The 16759-nt window shown below is 41.5% G+C and overlaps 2 protein-coding genes across 2 annotated transcripts; one reads left to right on the plus strand and one right to left on the minus strand.

Annotated features, from left to right (window-relative positions):
* Positions 1–9903: 9903 nt before the first annotated feature.
* LOC106093084 (acidic mammalian chitinase) lies at positions 9904–11702 on the plus strand. Its single transcript, XM_013260070.2, has 4 exons — positions 9904–10029; positions 10087–10901; positions 10956–11103; positions 11164–11702. Exons 1-4 carry the CDS (start codon positions 9989–9991, stop codon positions 11507–11509), a joined length of 1350 nt encoding a protein of 449 aa, XP_013115524.2. The 5' UTR covers positions 9904–9988; the 3' UTR covers positions 11510–11702.
* Positions 11703–12752: 1050 nt separating this feature from the next.
* On the minus strand, positions 12753–13286 carry LOC106093086 (protein FAM32A). The gene is made up of 2 exons (XM_013260071.2): positions 13033–13286; positions 12753–12965 (listed from the first exon to the last, which is right to left on the minus strand). The coding sequence occupies exons 1-2, from the start codon at positions 13240–13242 to the stop codon at positions 12843–12845; spliced, it is 333 nt and encodes a 110-aa protein (XP_013115525.1). The 5' UTR covers positions 13243–13286; the 3' UTR covers positions 12753–12842.
* Between the last annotated feature and the right edge of the window lie 3473 nt (positions 13287–16759).

The raw sequence follows: 16759 nt of genomic DNA on the forward strand, positions 1-16759 counted from the left end.
TAGTGATAGAAAGACGGGTCACCCACTGCGAGGTTGACAGCGAGCTCTCCGGCGGTCGAGGCACCCCAGATAGGCAGAGAGAAATGGCACTACCTCGTTCTAACCCCTGTGCACATTACACCACTGGAACACTCCTGGCGGCCCCGCACTCGCGACTGCGTAAGACCACGAGTTTCGTCGCTCTCAGTCCCCGACGGATAATTCAGGTAAGTATAAGGTAAGTATAAAGTTCCAATCCTCTAGGTCCATTTACTCATCGTACACACACACACGTCCTTCACCGCCTGTTGACCATGGGATGTAACTTGCAAGGAATTTTATGGAAGCCATTCAACTGACCATCTATAGACGGTTTCGCCTAAACTGCCGCCCAAGGCGAACAAAAAAAAAAAAAATCTAAGTTTAACCCAGAAACTGCGTGCCTGCCAAAACTAAAGCTAAGTATCCTTAAATCTAAAATTAAAAGATAATTCAAATTCTAATTCATTTCAATACTTATCCTACAGCCTACTATTCTATTGCCTTACCTCTACTATCCTTGGATTCCTAAGGAGGATTTGGAAAGTACCATAAACCAGGTAAGTGATTGCTACTTCCTCATCAAAGGTGTCGCCGTAGTATAGCGATCTATCATCGTTATGCCTATTGCTTAAGATCCTTCGCGTGGTATACCCCTATTGTCCTGCCTTTCAAGTCTTCAATCTCGTAAAGACATCTTCCCACCGGGCGTACAATCCGACATCTCAAATACTTTTTGTTGAGTTTGGCATTAACGCCCTTACTAAAATCGCTCAATTGGTGATTTCGACGGTATACCTCTTGACCCGGGAAGAATCGAACCGCTCTAGCCCTTGTATTATACTTAACGGCCCTGCCTGTATAGGCCTTCGATATGTTCTTTCGAAGCCGTTCCCTTACGAGTTCCAATTGGGTAGCCTTAGGCAAAGCGGCATACTCCGGGTCCTTCATGACATCTAACTGGCGAGCCAACCTGTACACGCTTCCATGAGTTACCATATTTGTTCCAAATAGAGCAAAATATGGTGTCATACCCGTGGAAGCATGTACCGAAGATCGCAGGGCACATTCGATGGCCGAGATATTCTGGTCCCACTCCTTCTGATCTTCCTGCAAATAGGACCTTATTGCTGCCAGTATAGATTGGTTCACTCGCTCCGAAGCGTTAGCCTGGGGCGAGTAAAGACCTGTCCTGAAATGGGTGACCCCATAGGCTTCGAGGAAAGCAGTAAAATCCTTGCTCGTGAACTGCTTACCGTTATCAGACATCAGGGTCTCAGGCACGCCAAACTTATGGAAAACCTCTGTCGTCAAGAACCGGATTACGTTGCGCGAGGTGGCCCTTCCCATGGGTTTGAGCAAAACAAACTTGGTGAGGTGGTCCAGAACGATAAATATGAACGAATTTCCGGTCTTCGACCGAACATAAGGCCCCAGAAAATCTACATAGACTTTTTGGAACGGCCTATCGATCTGGACTTCCTCACCCATGGGCTGCTGCATATTCTGGAAATTAGGCTTCGACTCCTTACATGTCTGGCATCTCTGCACGTAAGCTCGCACTTGAGCACCCATATTCGGCCAGTAAAACATCTCCTTCAAACGCCTCAAGGTCTTGTGAAAGCCTGAGTGGGCGGCCGTTGGTGGGTTATGTGCCTTGGCGATAGCCTCCGAGGTTACCTCCTCTGGTACCCATAGCTTCCAGGCGAACTCTTCGCTGGGTATATCTGTGGTCACCGGAACCGTCCTTTTATAGAGGCGACCATCCTTAACGCGAAGATCAGGCAACCTTTCTCCATTCTCCTCGACCACCCTTACCTTCTCGAGGTAGTTTTCGGCCCTGAACTCCGGTGCGTCCATGTCCAACAAGCGCCAGAAACCAAGCTCATCCATATTATACCGTGAGAGAGCGTCAGGCACCACATTCTGGCTTCCTCGCCGATGCTCAATCTCAAAGCTATGCCCTTGAAGCAATAAGCTCCACCGGGCCAATCGTCCGCTTAACTCCTTGTTGGACATTAGCCATTTTAGGGACGAATGGTCGGTGATTACCGTGAAGGGCATAAGCTCAATATATGGCCTGAATTTCTTGAGTGCCACGACTACCGCCAGACACTCTCGCTCTGTTACGGAATAATTTTTCTGAGCTGCCGTTAACTTCTTTGAAACGTAGGCTATTGGGTGCTCTCCGCCGTCATCGTCCTTTTGAAAAAGAACTCCTCCCACACCCACATCCGAAGCGTCGCATTGGACATAAAAATGTCTTTCAAAATCGGGGTGCCTCAGGACGGGACTCCTCGTAAGAGCCTCTTTTAACTTTTCAAAAGCAGATTTCGCTGCCTCTCCAAATTCGAAGGTCTTCCCCTTTTTCAATGTATTAAAAATGGGCTCGGCAATTGTGGCATAATCTGCTATAAACCGGCGGTACCACCCAGTCATTCCCGTGAAGCTTCGTACTTGCTTCGCACTTTTGGGGAAGGCAAAATCCATTATGGCCGATACCTTACCAGGGTCTGGCTTCAACCGGCCTCCACCGACGATGTACCCCAGATAGCGCAATTCTCGGAAACAAAATTTTGACTTGGCCACATTAATTGTGAGGCCGGCCTGCGTGAGCAGAACAGCCACTTGTCTCAGCAGCTCTAGGTGCGTCCCGAAATCTGGAGCCACGATTAGCAAGTCGTCCAGGTAGACGAACACCCTCTCACGCAGATGTGCAGGGATGACTTTATCCATTAACCTACATAACCTTTGGGCCGCGTTACACAGCCCAAAAGGCATAACGGTAAAATGGTATAAAGGCCTCCCTGGAACGGTAAAAGCGGTCTTCTCCCGGCTTTTCATATCGAGCGGGATTTGCCAGAAAGCATCTTTCAAATCCACACTCGAAATGAAATGCGTATCTCCAAGCCGGCTGAGCAGGCCCTCTATGTTTGGGAGCGGATAAGCATCCTTAACCGTAAGGGCATTGAGCTTCCGGGCGTCCAGGCATAGTCGGTTTTTTTGTGCCCTTTCGGACTAAAGTCACCGGGTTATTCCATGGGCTTTGGCTTGGCTCAATGACCTTCATGTCAAGCATTCTGTCCAGCTCGGCAAACATTAAGCGCTGCACAGCTGGAGAGACGGGATAGTGCCTTTGTTTTACCGGTTCCGCATCTGCAGTGTCGATAATGTGCATCTCTAGAGAGGTCTTGCCCAAACCTCGATGCTCAAAGGATGGATAACGCTCAATTACCGTGGCCAATCTTCTCTCCTCATCTTCGTTTAAGGCGTGACGGGATGGGTCAACTGGTTCTTCATCCTCTTCAGCCCCCAGGGACAAACTCTCGACGCTGGCCACCAACTTAAAAGCCTTCATAAAATCGATGCCCAGGTATAGGGCCTTGCTCAAGGCTGGGACCAAAAAGAACTCAATCTGTTTCTCAAGTTTCTTAACTTTTACCTTCACTCGGATGCGGCCTACGACCTCTAGGGGTGTCTCGTCCGCTGTATGAACTACGGCTCTATATGCAAATATGGGAATCCTGGCCTTTTCGACCCTTTCAATGCAATTCTGGCCAAGGCAACTCACCGTGGCGCCACTGTCCAACAGTCCCTCGACCTCTTCCTCACCAATCTTTATCCGCATGTAAAGCCGGGAATCTTCACCCTCATACAATTTCGCAGAGGCTATTTCTTTTCTAAGGTCTTTCCTTTTCTTGTACCTGAGCCTGGCTTTCTCCATTCTTGTCTTATTCACCTTGAGGTTACCTTCGCTAAAAATTCTGTTTCTAACCTCTTGGTACTTCGCCCTCCTTATGGTCCAAGGCGTTATTTCCTTTAATCTCAATTCAGAATTTAATTCATTCTCCAATTCATTCTTAATCCTATCCTTATTCTCTAAAATAGTTACTCCAGCGGAGTCCTGCTCCACAAGATCGGCTACTACTGGGGGTGCATCGGTTTCGGGCGCGTTTCCCCCTCTCTCGGGCCCGCTTGTCGGTTTCCCTGACACCGCGGACATTTGGGTTTCACCACGTTCTCCATCCCGCACCCATAGCAAAACAGTTTCCTTGTGGTGGATGGGCAGTCCACAAAACCGTGGCCCTTCTCCCGGCAGTTCCAACAGATATAATTGGACTGCCTACTGATGGCTTCTATTTCCAGTTCCGGCTCCTCTTGGTCATATTCCAGCTCATTTACTCTAGGGGCAAATTGCTGGCGGTGTGCCTGAGCGAACTGCCTTTGATTTGCTAGCAGCAACTCCGCCTTCCTACACTCCTCTCTGAAGTGCTGCAACCCATACATTCTTATCGGAAAGACCAGCGCCGCCATTGCCTGTTTGAGATTGCCTTTCATCATCTCCACCATCATCTCCTCCCTCATGGGCTCCCGTTGCTGGTGGCGAAGGCGCAGCATAGCGCTACAGAAGTCCTCGAACGACTCGTGGGACCCTTGCCTTCGGTCCATCATCCTCCTCTGTATATCGAAGTCGCTCTCGAACTTCCGAAACTGCGCCAGGAATGCCTGCTTCAATTCCGGATAACTGCGAATGTACCCCAACCTCCTCTGCATCCAGTACCACTCCTCCGCCGGTCCCTCCAGCAGCTGTGGGAACTTCACCAGCACCTCATCCCACTCACACCGATAATCCTCCCGAAGCTGTTCTATACGGAACATAAAATCCTCGGCGCTCATCGACTTCGTGGTGCCATCAAACTTCACCCGCCATTTCTCCACATCTATTCTTCTAATGGCCTGTCGATTCGGAATAGGCGAAACTTGCGGGTAATGTGGCGCCGGCGCGTTTACGGCATCCGGAAGATATGTGTTTCTGTCACCCAGGTGGTACTGCTCCGGTGGTGGATGAGGGGATGGCCACCCATCCGGTGGTCCCTGCGGGGCGTCTACGGCTGGAAAGGTTTGGTACTGATTCATTGTTGGCTCTCGGTACTCGCTGCCTCTCGGAATTCGATTCGATGGTGGTATCTGCTGGCCTACGGCCGTGTGTGGCTGCGCTGGTTGTGCGGTCGCTGTCTGTGGGACGCCTGTGCCCATCGGAACATTTAAGTGGGCCAAGCTCTGCTGTACAAGCTGGGGTACCAGCTGCCTCAACTTCTCATCGAGTAACCTGATGAGCTCTAACTGTCCCACACCAATGGCCGAATCTATGACCGCGTTTAGGGAACCTCCTTCTCGTGGAGCTTGGTAAAGCGCCTGGCGTGCAGCATTCGTCTCCCGGTTCTCTCTACGTTCTCTCTGGACCGTCTGAGCTGTCAAGCTGCTGAACTCCGGCGTGTCCGGAGTTATACGTACGTCCGACATATCCGATACCGACAAGGCTGGACTGGAAACCGCGGACGTGACCATCATGGGGGTGACTGTTGCTGTTGTTGTGGCCATTGCCATTGCCGAGGCTGCTGCTGTGGTCGTAATGGCTGTCGCCATGTTGGTTACTGTGGTTGTTGTTGTTGCCATAGCCGATGTGGTCGGATCAGGAACCTCACTAGTGTAACTATTTGCTCTGGTATTGACCATTAAACCTACTCCAACCTATAACCTATACTACTAATTAAACTTGATGACAATTCCAAATTACCAAATTCAGCCAACTCAAACTCTAAATACACTAATTATGTCTTCTTCTTTAAACGCAGATATGAAAACCAAAATTCACAAACAAGGTAGAAAGTGTAGTGCATATATCCTACTATAAGGTGGGGAACAAGTGAGAGAAGAGCAAATCTAAGCGGATAAGCGAAGCATTCTAAGTTTCCAAATAGGACTTCTCCAAACGTATCCGGAAACTGCTTTCTCTGCCGTAATGTATTGTATGACCCTGAGATGCTGTAGTATATTGGTATTACGTTTGCTACCTACGGACATAACCACACGGCTGTTGTTGAAAACATAAAGATAAACCCAACAACGTCTCATGTGCTTTGGCTCATGGGTATGATTGTATTAAGCGGACGGACAGGTAAGCAAAAGTAATTTGGGCTATTGCAGTTAACTATTGTATATAATGGCATCTCCTTCTCTCCTCAGGCCCGTCGCAAACGAAATGCGGATACCAAAATCCTTAAACTTCGTGACTTACGGGAGTTAAAGATTAGTAAAACACCGTGCCACATCCTGCATCTAACCAGCTTCCAGTCACCACCAGTTTGGCACGCGATCCAAGCTTTTGAAAACTTACGATCGGGACTCAATCCGGTAACCGAAATCCGATCAGTTGCTGGCTGTGGCGATAAAATGATGCGGTCAACCCGATAACTCGGGCCCCATGTTGCGGGCGCCATTCTTGTCGTGGACCCCGGAGGGTCCGAACTGTCTCAGCGGAGAAAGGGGACATAGTGTGCTGGCGGGCGCTGGCTGTTGGCGTTAGAGCTCCGGCTGTGGCTCAGTCTGGGGCGCGGTTCTTGCCAACACACCATGTCCAGAGACAGCTGACAAAAAAAACTAAATTGAAACCAGCTCTGGATGGGATAACAACACAGGGTCATACTTACTTTACGGCAGGCACGTTATTCGCCTTCTTACTCGCACTTACCGCTATGGATTCGCTCTTCAGGGGGCACTGAGACATCCTACAGTGCCCTGGACGGCCCACCCCAACCATGGTATCCGTTGTCCAACAGTTTTGGATACCCCAGAATCGTCTCCCCGTTCCCCCTCTACAGCATGGTGCACTACCCCTTCCTTACCTTAATGATCTACTCTTCCATAGCGAAATGAGAATACTAAGCCAAGTGGAATTTCATTTCTACGTTATAAAAGGTATGTATGGGCTTTATTTAGAGGTTACATCCTCTGATTTTGATTCTATACGTTAAATTAACATTGATCAAAATATTTAAATGTTAAAGAAAGCTTTATAATTACTGCAATTTACAAAAACAAAAAAAAAAAAACGCAATTTTTAAGGCAATGCAAAGTAAGAAATTCAATTAATTAGATAAAGATTAAAACAAATCAAACTTCTAAAATCAATCCAAAAGGACTTAAAAAAAAATAAAAAAATTACAATATATATATATAACTGTTTTTTTTTCTTTTCAGAAAAGTGCCTTTGTTGCGTCTGTCAGATCGCCGGACTGGAATGCTTCGACGACGGCTCCCCTGGATAGCAAGACAATTTGGTAGCGGAGGTGCCCTGGATCTCCCTTTTTATGTTCTTGGTAAGTATGTATAGGTAGTTCGTGTAATGTCTTATCCTCAATAAAAATATATAATTTCTTGTTTTTCTTTTTTTTTTCTTTTAGCCAACCTGCAGGGACAACATTAAACGACCAAAGGGTCTTTTATTTAAAGTGTATTCCTAGTGCCCTAGAATGAGCTCACCCTACTTCCTAGGTTGTATCGTCCGTTCAATCACCGGACTGCAGATATGAAACCCAATGTCTACCCTGTTTGCTGCCTAAGTTATTCTGTTTTCTTTTTTTTTATTTCTTATATTTTTATTCCAGGATGTGTGTCAAGCTAAGTTTCTCTGTGTATCGTTCTAAGTATTGAACATATAAAAAGGAGCATACATCGGCCTACCTTGGCACCTACGGGCTGCTGGTGCAAAATTCCCTCGGGGACACTGGAGCAGATGGCGGCGGTGGAACCAATGATGAAGCTGGAGATGCTGATGAGATGATGATGTTGTTGAGGATGGAAATGTTGACGTTGCCGTGGATGACGATGGTTAAAATTGCAGTAGAGGTGGGTATTTATTATTTGACAAAAAGTTTTTGTTGTTCTGTTTAGTCTTTGCTATGTTTTATTCGTGGCTCAAATTAACGTTCTTTTTCAAAGCTTTTTATATTTCACAGGATCTTTTTTCCTTAGCATTAATTAGCACTAATAAGTTTATTTAGCTTTAAGTTGATCTAAAGTAACTTCAGCTTTTTTACTACAAAAGCTAGTCTTTATTCCTTTCACAAAAAAAGGAACATTTATTTGCTTTTAAATAAAAAACTTTATTCCTTTGGCATCACATATTCTGATTTGTTTTTTTTTTCTTTTGTTTGTCAAGCTCACAATCAAAGGTTTGTAGAACACAACATAACCTTTTCTTTTTTTTAAAGTTTTCTCTCTTTTTGAAACACCACTTTCAACACTCTTGAGTACACCACCTCTTACTGCTTGCACGGCTCCATCCAAAAAGAACTCGTCATCTTCCCTTTACTGTCCATCATGGTTCCCCCAAGCCATCATGTCCACCGAGGAACCATCATAAAATTTTGTTTTCCAAAATAGCAAAAACAAACAACATATGGTTTCCTCGATTTTCATTGTAGTAGTTACCTTTGTATGTGGAGGTAACATATGCTGGTATCGCAGGGTTGCATTCACCAGCTGCCATAAAAAAACAGACTGTTCAAACCCAGATGTCGCTCTTCTCTAATCAGACATAGGGTGACACGCTACAAATCATAAATCTTTTAATCTTGTGGCGGCTACACATGATAATGTAAATAAAAACTAGAATTTCAATTAGGAAGTGTCCTGAAATTTGACCACCACCGGGTTGTATAGTTGATTTCGTTGTTGTTGGGCTAGCTCACTTGCCTTTGGACTTATTAATTCAATCATGGACTGCACTTTATTGTATTGGCTTGCCCAAAAAGTAATTACGGATTTTTTAAAAGAAAGTAAATGCATTTTTAATAAAACTTAGAATGAACTTTAATCAAATATACTTTTTTAACACTTTTTTTCTAAAGCAAGCTAAAAGTAACAGCTGATAACTGACAGAAGAAAGAATGCAATTACAGAGTCACAAGCTGTGAAAAAATTTGTCAACGCCGACTATATGAAATATCCGCAATTACTTTTTCGGCAACCCAATACTATAGCTAATTTTACAATGTATTCTACAATGCCCTTCAACTTTGTTACCATTTGGAACAAGCACATGATTTTGTGGTTCTGGTGCGATAGAACAACACCATGACATAATTACCGGGTATTGTACCGTAAACAGCTGAGTAAAATTTTTTCTCGCGAAGTGCACTATCTGTCACGAGTTTTGGTTGTGTGTGTGTATTATAGTTGAGAACCATTACACACAAACAACGAAAAATTGCGCGAATAGTAACATACTTACAATAAAATCAGAGTTGCACTTTTCACTGATTTGTACAGATATTGCACTCAATATTTTGTTATTGGGCAACTGCCCCTACCTGCAAATGAATATATCTTGGAACAACACTGAAATACGAAAATTTCATCAGCTGGTCTAGTTAACTACACAAAAAACAAAAATGTTGTCTAACCTATCTGACAGCTTTGTGCGAAATATATATATATACATATATGGGAACAATATCTAAATCTAAACCAATTTCCACCAAACACTTTAGATATTGTAGTAGTCGTCAAGGAAAACGTTGTGCAAAATTTTGCCAAGATTGGTCAATAAATGCCCTTGCAGTGGCTCCAGGAGTGAAAGTCGGGCTATATATACAAACGATATATACAAACGATAAATCTGAATCGATTTCTATGAAATTCACCAGTCCTTCCTGCCAAACTTCGAGTGAATCAGTTAACAAAAGACCAAATCGGTAGCTATATCCACATCTGGACCGATTTTTCCGAAATACATGCCTGCACCACATTTGAAGTCGATCGGTATAATTATCAATCGGCCTAGCTCGCTTCCTTCTGAGCGTTGGAAACAAATGCAACGCCATTTGAATAAAATTAATTTTTTTATTGAAAATTACTAAATTTCTTTCACGATTGTAATGGACAGAAAAAATCGGATTCAAATAGAAAAATGATTGATTCAATTCATTCCTTGAGTGGAAAGAGTCTTGTTTTCAATTAAATTTTTAATTGAAAAAAATTCGTGATATTTTTTTCTGTGTACATTCTATTAATGAAAACAGACTTATTATCAGCTGATAAGATAATTATAATAACAAACTCTTGAAAACAAAGCAAAGCATTAAATTTAGTTCTTTTTTATTTTGGTCATTAGAAAAAAGATGAAATGTTCACTTATGAGTTGATACATGCTAAAAAGGACAAAATGTACGTATATTTGATTTCTGCGGGATGAAATATAAATTTTACAGTACTTATTTACAGCAATGTTGCTTTGGGAATACTGGTATTCTTGTGTTTTTGTGGACTGTCAATATGCTTAGTCTTATTATGGCAAAACATCCATACTTATGAAGAACCCATGTACCCAAAGCTAACACAAACATCACCATATTGGGTTGATCGAGCCATTTCATATAGCAGAGCACTCAAACATCAAAACCCGTCTGATTTACGCAAACCGAATTACAATTCCAACGAAGACTATGATGTCTCTAACAAATACATTGTTTGCTATTATTCCTCACCAGATTCAAATGACAAATATGTTGATCTCAATTTAACAGATTTCAACGCTTCCTTGTGTACCCATATAAACTTAGGAATGTCGTTTGTTTTTAATAACACCATACGTTTAAGTGATGACTTTGTCAATGTCCTGAAGTATATTCCACAGATGAAGAAGAAGTACCCCTCGTTGAAGTTATTGCTCTGGATTGGTGGAGGAAGTACCGCTAGCGATGGCTTTTCGGAAATGATAAAAAATCATCAGAACCGTAAACTATTTATACAGTCCCTAAAATCAATATTACATACTTACAAGTTGGATGGCTGCGATTTGGATTGGGAATTTCCTAGTGCATATAATCGTGAACGCATGCATTTTTCACAACTTCTTTACGAGATACGCCAGGAGTATAAAAGAGAAAAGAGTTCGTACTTGCTGTCAGTTGCCGTTGCTGCTCCAGAAGGGATAGCGTTATTTTCTTACGATGTGGGCGAAATAAACAAATACGCTGACTATGTTAATATAATGACGTACGATTACCATTTCTATACCAAGGGAGCACCATTTACTGGTGAGGCCGAAAAATTTCATGATTTAAAAGAAACTTAAATTTTTTGCATTATAGGTTTAAATGCGCCACTATACGCCAGAAAAAATGAACATTCCATATTGGCAACATTAAACATAAATTACTCAGTGAATTGGTGGATAACTAATGGACTTGAAAGAAAGAAAATTGTAATTGGATTGCCAGCATACGGTCATTCCTATAGGTATAAAAAGGATTCGTTTATTTGAATACATGTTCTCTTAATAGTTAAAATATTCCACAGCTTAGTCAATCCCTTCAATACGAAGATAGGAGCCCCTGCTTCGGATTATGGACATACGGGCAATCAAGGCTTTGTGTCGGCTGGAGAGACATGTTGGTTTCTTCTGAATAATATACTAAGTTGTAATAAATATGACAACGATACGTGTTCCCCCTATGTAAGCAGCGGATCAGAGTGGATATCATTTGAAAACGAATTAAGCATTACATGCAAAGCAAATTATATTAAGAGCATGCAGTTGGGTGGTGCAATGCTTTTTTCATTAAACACTGACGACTTTAGTGGCTATTGTAAAAATGGCAAATATCCACTGCTACGGACTATATACAATGTACTGATGAGCTAAAACAATTTCACTACGCAAAAGTTTCTTTAATTTGAGTAGCATATTGAGGTGGTGGTCTTGTGGTGCATAATAGATTTTCTGTGATTTTCCCCTAAATTGTACTTTAGCCTTGGTTTGCTTATTAAGGTAGATCGAGATTTTGAGTACTTTTATTGTTTTTCCCTCAAGGGAAAAATTTTTTCTTGTTTTTTTTTGTAAATGTCGATGTCCAAATTATCTTGAAGATGATACCAGTTTTTCATTAATTGTTTTTGTCGTAGACTTATTAACATTAGGAGGTAGCGATTGTCATCATTCTCCTATAAGCAAGCAATCTGTTGCCGGTCAATAGGACCCATCGCCGCCATTGGTTATTATAAGGAGCCATTAACTCGCCTTGTCACCTCCGAGGATTATAGTCATAGGTCCAATCTCCGCGGGAACGTGTTGGCCACTGGTTATTCAAAAGCGCCATGTCATATCGAGCATCATAGGCGCTTAGTATTTGTGCAAGAGCCAGTGCCACCCTACCTCTCACTCAGACTATCTACTCTATACCGCTGATTGTCCGCGGCTGTAGTTACAGCTATTCCGTATCGAGCATTCCACTATCCTCAACCTGTGTACGCGCCGGTAGCTCGCAGCTAAGCTTTTGTGACAGCAATGAACACCGAACACAACGGACCTCAATAAACTAAAATATTTGAAAAAAAAAACTCCCGAGCGGTGGGGTAGCTGTAGGGGGAAGTCCCAAATTTTTTAGCTCTTCCAGTCAGCCATTACATTTTTTAAACATATGTAATCTACTCGTTATAACTTATCGATAGGCAATACGGTCTTCAGATTGGTGTTTTACATTCCAAATTTCACCGAAATCGGAGGTGAGGCCTATAAAGTGCTTTACTTTACTTTCATTGGCTATGACAGAATATTTGCTCCACTAGCTGAACGTAGAATAGCATTCCAAGCGCCTCGATCTTCTGCGCTCATTCTAAAATCTTTTACACCAAGTTTCGCGGTGTCTCCCACTTGATCTTTCCATTGGGCTTTTAAAGTGCATTTATGCCAAAAAAAAACTCAATATATTTAAGTATCCCGAAGGAACAAACAATTTAAGTCCAAGAAACTTTAAGATCGAATTGAAAAATCGCTAGATAAGTTTTCGAATTAATCTTTTGTGATTTTTTGTACTTAAATACCTAATCTTAGATGAATGAAAACCAATATCAAAACCATACTCTGAATGAAGAACCTTACAATAAAGTACAGTAAATTTTTGTTTTTAATTTCGATTCCTTTATGTTAATTTTAAATTGTGTTTGTGGAATTCCCATGTACGCCCGATGAAAATAAATTACTTCGTCCACGATACTTTCGGAATATCAAAGTGTTCAGTCAGTGTATCCAAATGCTCATTGAACTTTTCCACCCTTTCCTTGTGTGTTGTCGATGCTTTCTCCAGAATTCTTTTGTTACGCTGCAATACATATGATGATAATATAAAATTTGGTAAGTTTGCTAAGATATTGTTGTGCGAAATTTACCATTTTCTCCTGTTGTTGTTTAAAGGCGATTTCTGCCTTTGTTAAAGCACGTTCGCCAGACTTGGACGCAGACTGAGATCTTTCATTGGACAAAGTTTGCTGAACAATTTCTCGATCTTTATCTTTACTTTTCTTCTTCTTTTTCTTTATTCCGGCGTCGTTCTTAAGTTTCAATTTACTTTTCGATACACTAGCATACTCGTCCGACATTTTAACATTTACAATGTAAATTTATTTACTTGCGTTAAGTTAATGACGTTGCTAGCTTTCGATAACAAAAATGTTCTACCTTCACAGGGTGACACAAAGTGACAAAAAAATCAAAAAGTACGGATGTAATCAAGATATATTCATTTCCAGGTAGTGGTAGTTGCTCAACAACAAAATATTGAGTGCACTATCTGTCAAAATCAGTGATAAGTACAACTCTGATTTTGAGTATGTTACTAGTTCGCTCCATTTTTCGTTGTTTTTGTGTTAGCTACCATGAGAGCTTTCTTTAATTGAAGAAAAAAATGCATATTTGCACCAAGACCCTTTAAAAAAGCATTCGACCACATTGGTATTCACATTATTCTGGAATCTCTTCAAGCATAAGGAGTTGGCCACAAAATATTGAACTTCATCAAATCTTACTAACTGGACGAAGCTGTCGCGAAAGAATTAATAACTTCTACTCAGATAAATATCCACTATATAACGGAATACCGCAGGGTTCTCCTCTTTCCGTGGTCCTTTTTCATATTGCCCTCAATCAAATAAATACGATAATCTCCAAGGTTAATAAATTATATCACTATCTCTATGCGGATGACATACATATATATTTTAAGTCCTACCCAAGACAACAATGTCACCAACAATTTGTTTTCGGGCATAGTATCCAATATTTCAGGCGCCATAATATCATCCAATAAGTCCTTAATACTGCACATTTGCAGGCCTGGTGATCTGTCAGTCCATACCATTAACTTTCTTATCGTAAACAAACTTAAAATTCTAGGTATTATATTCGAAAAAAATTATAGATGGAAGGAGCAATTGGTAAATCTGAAAAAAATCGTATACTCCGTTTTTACAAGGTAAGTTAAGGTGTATATATACATACACCTTGACTTACCTTGTAAAAATGGTAGTACTGAGCGAAATTGATTGCGGTCTATTTTTATTTGGAAACAGTCTAAAATCTTCCCTGCATCTACGCCTTTCGTACGACACCTATTAAAACCTTACATATAGAGTCAGGGCTACCGTCTTTGGAGGAAAAATTTTTAGATTCTAGAAATAGAATTTTACCAAAGATTTAGTTCTTTAACGAAAGCATTACCGATAGTGAAGTTATAATAGCAAAAAGGAAACTAAGATTACCGTCAGTCATACACGACTATGTTAAAAATAATGAGTTGAACTTCAGAGAGAAGCTTTGGATGTATCCAGAAAACAGCTGTAATCTCTCTCTCGCGGACTTTATCAAGAAGAATACTGCGAATGAAATATTTACCCAGCTGCACAGAAAGTACGTCTCCCAACATACTGACTGGCAGTTCTTATATACATACGCTTCCAAGAACGATGGTAACACCTCTTATGCAGTTGCTAGGGCTAAAATGCTTAAACAACTACTCATCTATATTTACGGCATGTTGGTCTGACCGGGAACGTACATGCAGACTCCGCGGCTAAATATGGGCACTCTGCACCGCTGATAACAGATCCATTAATTGAAAGAATAGATTTGAAAAGGGCTATTACTATGGAACTTCAAAAACAACACTCCAACAATCGCAAACTATTTCAACACTATCACTACAGTGTAATAAATTCTAGCAACGAACACGCCAGTTTACCCCACAAATATTAATAAGAGAAAAATTCGTATTTTTAGCCGTCGTAGGATGGGCCATACCAATGGCAACGCATCGACACCTGCTAGATAAAAAATTAAATTACTCTTGTCCGAAATGTGGTAATCCTCCATCTGTAAAACACTTCATAGAAACGTACGTTTCTCTTACTCAATATAAACGTACAATTCTTCATAACAAAGGCCTGGAGATCCTTAGGAACCCGTCTATTGAAAACATCAACATTGTATTAAATTTTTTAACACATTCTAATTTAACTATCTGAGTAAAAATTATATGTTATAAATGTAAATTCTTGTAACTGCTTAATCTGATGGCCTCAGTAGCTAATGCTTTTCCTTTTCTGTGTTTGAGCATATATTAATTATATGTTGGAACTGATAAATATACAAAATGTATTAATTGTTGTTGTTGTTGTAGTCACATTTTTATATTGGGCATCTGCTTTAATTGAAAAAATTGCATATTTCCACCAATAATAATTGTTGTTATTGTTGTAGCCACATTTTCATATGGAGGTGGTGATCCTCGCTAAACTCCAGTATGTGAGTAAGCTCGTTCCGGTATGTGAGTAAGATCGCCGCGAGAACAGGGTGGCCATTGGTTATTTAAAGGCGCCGATAACCCGACTTGTCATATCGGGCATCATAGGCACTCAGTATTTGTGGAGGAACCGGTGCCGCTCGGCCTCTCACTGAGGCTCTCCGCTCAATACCGCTGATTGTCCGCGACTGTCGTTGCAGCTACTCCGTATGGAGCATTCCACTATCCGCAACCTGTGGACGCGCCCGGTAGCTCGCAGCTAAGCTTCTCGTGACAGCAATGTTCCAGCCCGTGTGATGCATACAGTTATTCCGTGCCGAGATATATATATTTATTGTTGCTGTTGTTGTAGCAGTGTGTTGTATACTGAGGTGGGAGCCCTTGTTTTCATTATGTCAATCCGGTACGTATAACCGACTGCTTTGGGATTGTTTTTATATTATTATTCTGAATAACAATTCTCTGGGAGTTTATTCCCTACTCCCTTTTCCCCTATTCTGAATAACAATTTACTGTGAGTTTTTTCCCTAATCCCTTTTCCCTTATTCTAAACAAATTTCGAAAAAGGGAAATCTCTCCCAGGGAATAAAGTAGCTATTCTGAATCGATATAAAAGGGAGAATGAGGCGATAAAACTTAGGAAAAATTCCCCCAAACAAATGAAAGGGAGTTAGAAAAAAAATTATGAATTTTATTGTTTTTATAAAAAAATGGTACCACTTCTTATTACTTACGAACAATTTAAAGTGTGTGGAAATTAATTTTCACTTTTTCATCAAAATCAAGTAAAAATTTTGTTAGGTTCTCCCGGTTTAAATATGTCATGTACCCACCATAGAAGTTTTTCTCAAGTTTTTCAATTTTATTGGCACTTGGTTCCGAGTCGGATACTAAAAGGAGGTCCCTTATCGTTGAGCTTAAAGTAGAATTGGACGGCACTCCATGCTGTGCAAGAAGTCTGTGCTTTTTTCTTAATGGAATGTTTGTGGGCAATTATTCAAAGATACTTGGCGCCACAGAGTAGGAATAAATCCATAAGTCGCTTTCGGCAGCATTATGTCCAGCAGCCGTCCGAACCACTATGAAAAGCGGTCGCCGCCCGGAAATGTCGATTAGATCTTCAAGTTCTAGCTCTATAAAAGTAGGCCTTAAGATAAATCGGCGCATCAAACAGACAACCACAGCACTTATGGCGACGGAGGAGAAGCAAACGCAAATATTACGATTCAACCTCGATAACTCCTTTTGGCAAGGCTAAACGCCAACATGCAGGATGTGTGTCCCGCATGCAGGCAGGGACAACATGACACAACCATGTT

This window comes from Stomoxys calcitrans, chromosome 4 (assembly GCF_963082655.1).
Source record: "Stomoxys calcitrans chromosome 4, idStoCalc2.1, whole genome shotgun sequence".
Lineage (NCBI taxonomy): Eukaryota > Metazoa > Arthropoda > Insecta > Diptera > Muscidae > Stomoxys > Stomoxys calcitrans.